General features: G+C 52.1%; 1 protein-coding gene across 1 annotated transcript; it reads left to right on the forward strand.

Annotated features, from left to right (window-relative positions):
* Window positions 1-423: 423 nt before the first annotated feature.
* On the forward strand, window positions 424-3,028 carry LOC126523033 (membrane metallo-endopeptidase-like 1). Its single transcript, XM_050171863.3, has one exon. The coding sequence runs from the start codon at window positions 533-535 to the stop codon at window positions 2,495-2,497; it is 1,965 nt and encodes a 654-aa protein (XP_050027820.2). The 5' UTR covers window positions 424-532; the 3' UTR covers window positions 2,498-3,028.
* The last annotated feature ends 383 nt before the right edge of the window (window positions 3,029-3,411 follow it).

Below are 3,411 nucleotides of genomic sequence, written 5' to 3' on the forward strand. Positions count from 1 at the left end.
CTATCGATCATCGCACGGCGACCGTAATGTCTAACACATGTTTACTACAAAAATTAGTGAGTATACACTACGGTTCGATAAGACTGAGGACCTATCGCTTTGCCCTTATATTATGGGCTCACACCATGGTAGGGGTTTCTTTTCCTTTTACTTAAACGTTTGGTCGAACTTAGTCGAAGATCCAGATAACGTGGTCACACGTTCCACATTCAAAGAACAATTTGTTAGATCCAATTTTTCTTATGAGTTCATATTCGTCACACGCTGATAAAGAAGCTTATTAAATATAATTCATTATAAGTGACAATTTGTTACATCCGAGTTGGTTATAGCGATGTTCCACGGAACGCGCGCGTTGCACTTCGTGCGTTTCGTGGCAACCAGCTGATTTCTGCAACTTGTCTTTCTTTGTTTTCAGCTGTTGTCTCCTCCAAAGCGGCCTTTCCAAATCGTCAACAAAGAAAAGGGAAATTACTGCGCAGTCGTCACCATCGGCGCCGCCGCGTTCGCAGCCCTTCTGCTCACGGTCGCGATGCTCATATACTCGTTCGTCGCAAGCGACCCGGCGGAGAAGCCCGTCCCGCTCTGCTCGACGGAAGACTGCATCGTGCACGCGGACATCCTGACGGCCTCACTGAACCGGAGCCTGGACCCGTGCGACGACTTTCGCGCCTTCGTCTGCTCGGCCTGGTCCCCGCGGCGACAGTACCGGGAGCGCGTCACGTCCGTGATGGACGAAGTCATCTTCGCTCACCTCGAGGGCCTGAGTGCGGTGCTTCGCTACGGCAGCACGCTGCTCCCCGCGGGTGAGAAGGCACGCCGAATGCACGAACTCTGCGAACGCTACTTCGAGGACGGCGACGCCAACATCAATCGCTTGCACCACTTCATGAAATACATAGGACTCAGTTGGCCGGAGGAACCCGAGGATTACCAAGCGCCATCCTTCTTTGACGTGCTGATGGAGTTGTCGCTCAAGTGGCAGATGCCGTTCTGGATCTCGGTCAGCGTGCTTTCGGGACGAGACTCGACCAGAGGCCGCCTCCTGATCAAGCCAGGCGAATACATAGCTGCAGCGCGGAGCCGCCATCGAAGGGTGATAATGGGCGGTGACTACGGCAAGTACTTGCAGGGATTCTATATCACGGTCAGCGAGGACGATAAGGGTCATGCGGAGACATTCTTTATCGAGGAGACAAAGGCAGTGGAAGGGGACGTCCTGGAGCAACTCTACAGTTGCATTGTCTCCAGGATTAAGGACCCGGCCTCCTTCCCACTGAGCGACATTGGCAACTTCACCACGAACATCCCCAGCGTCGATTGGAAGGGCGCGTTGCAGAAGCACCTGTCCTTCAATCCCAGCCTCGCTCCTCACCACCGTGTCCTCGTAAGCGACACGAAACTGCTAGAAACCATCGACAGGCTGCTGGGAAAGTACGACAACCGTCAACTCCGGAGGCATCTGGCGTGGCTATTTGTCCAGACGTACGCGCCCGTCTTCGACAGCGGCCTCCTTTGGTTCACATTCGGTGGCAAGTCGCGTGCTTCTCCGTACCGTCCAGTCTTCTGCGGCCTGCACGTCGAGGCGGTGTTCAAGCTGCTGGTGCTGTGCCTGACCACAGTCTCCCGGCTGACTGGTTCCGACGAGAAGTTCATCGATGGCGCGTACGGCAGTCTAGTCTCGACGGCCGTTCGCATGGTGAACGCCTCCAAGTGGCTGGACGAAGAAAGCAAGGCGCTCGCAGTGCGCAAGCTGTCGTCGCTGCGAGTGCGAGTATGGCCCCCTCCGCATTACATGGACAACGATAGGCTCGAGAAGTACTACAAAGAGTATCCGCTTGGAAGCGAGACGTTCAGGGAATACTGGTTAGCCGCCCACGTTTCCATGTACCAGCCCACGAAAGCTAAAGAAATGACCGAATCGGATAGCCTGCCGATGAATTACGTCCCCGCGCACGTGAGCTACGACTACATCCTGAATAGTATGGCCCTGCCGATCGGAATCGTAGATCGGCCTCTCTACTATCCGAAGGGAACCGATGCCATGTTTTACGGTGGCCTCGGTTTTCTGTTGGCCAAGGAGATGGTCAAGGCCTTGGACAACGTGGGTCTTCGCTGGCACCCGAGCGGTAATCATGTCGACTCGATCTTCTCCAAGGCCTCGACGAGCGAGTTCCGATTCAAAGACGGCTGCTTGAGGAGCCAAGGCAGCGCGAGCATATTCCCGGAAGTGCCAGCTTTGGAGATAGCGCATTCCTCGCTCCTCGTCGCCTTGAAAGAACAAAGTGTTCCGCGATTGATCCGGAAAGACCTGCCGGAAATGGTGGTTTTCTTCATGACTCTTTGCTACGTCACGTGCGCCACAGAAGAATTCCCGAATCCGTTCGCGGCGGACTGCAACAAGGCCGTGCGCAACTCCGCCGCGTTCGCGAGCGCGTTCAATTGTACGGTGGGATCTAAGATGAATCCCGGAAGCAAATGCGACTTCTTTGACTGAAACCAGAACGGCCTTACAGTAATTTTGCTTTCTCGTGTATCAGGCTGCTTACACCACGTATCGATGTGATGGCACCACAATGCGCATGTATGTAGCTGTAATGAGTCAGTTATATGTTGCTTTTGTATTTTTCTGCATTTCAGTCACACATCGCCACCTATCGCGATACGATTCATTTTAACTTCATCACGTATGAAACATTGTCACTTCCTGCTATGCGGCTTATCTATGCGCACTCGAACTTAAAAACTTAATGATTGTAAATAGAAGAGATGCGGAAAAAACTGCATGCGAGTTCGCTGTTCCGTGAGAAGTTCATCGATTCATCTGTGAACCACTGCGCGTTTTGGCAGTGATACCACGCACACCACAGGCAGAGCCTTGCAGTGTGCGCGACTGAGAGGACACTGGTTGCAACATCGCTTCTACTCTGGTCTCTGTAGGCTTCCTTGCTTGACGAGCTTTCTCATTGCTTACATTTGCCACTTAAACCAACGCAGCGTCGTTTAGTTGCGTGGTATATTCCTTGCGTATAAAGTGGCTGGTTCCGAGTTGAATATCCAGTTTTATTTGCCGTGTTCTTTATTGTCATTTTTTTTTGCGTACCGGTCTTTGAGACTGTCACGCATGCAACGCAGCTATAGTATATCGGCAATGCACAATCCTTACACGTTTTTCCTGCCTGTGTTTTCTTACCTCTTCTGGCATCACCATGATCAGCATCAGCCTATATTATGACCACTGCAATTACCTATAGTTCTCCTATGTTCTCGACTGCGCTTAATTCCCTTCCCTTTGCACCCATTCCGCCTGAAAGACTACATTGCGTGCCCAACTCCTGAATATCGAAGTGTACAATATCGACTACACCTGTTCGCTGCCCAAACCACACCACTGTATTTCAATAGTTAGGT

Source organism: Dermacentor andersoni, chromosome 6 (genome assembly GCF_023375885.2).
Source record: "Dermacentor andersoni chromosome 6, qqDerAnde1_hic_scaffold, whole genome shotgun sequence".
In the NCBI taxonomy this organism is placed as follows: domain Eukaryota; kingdom Metazoa; phylum Arthropoda; class Arachnida; order Ixodida; family Ixodidae; genus Dermacentor; species Dermacentor andersoni.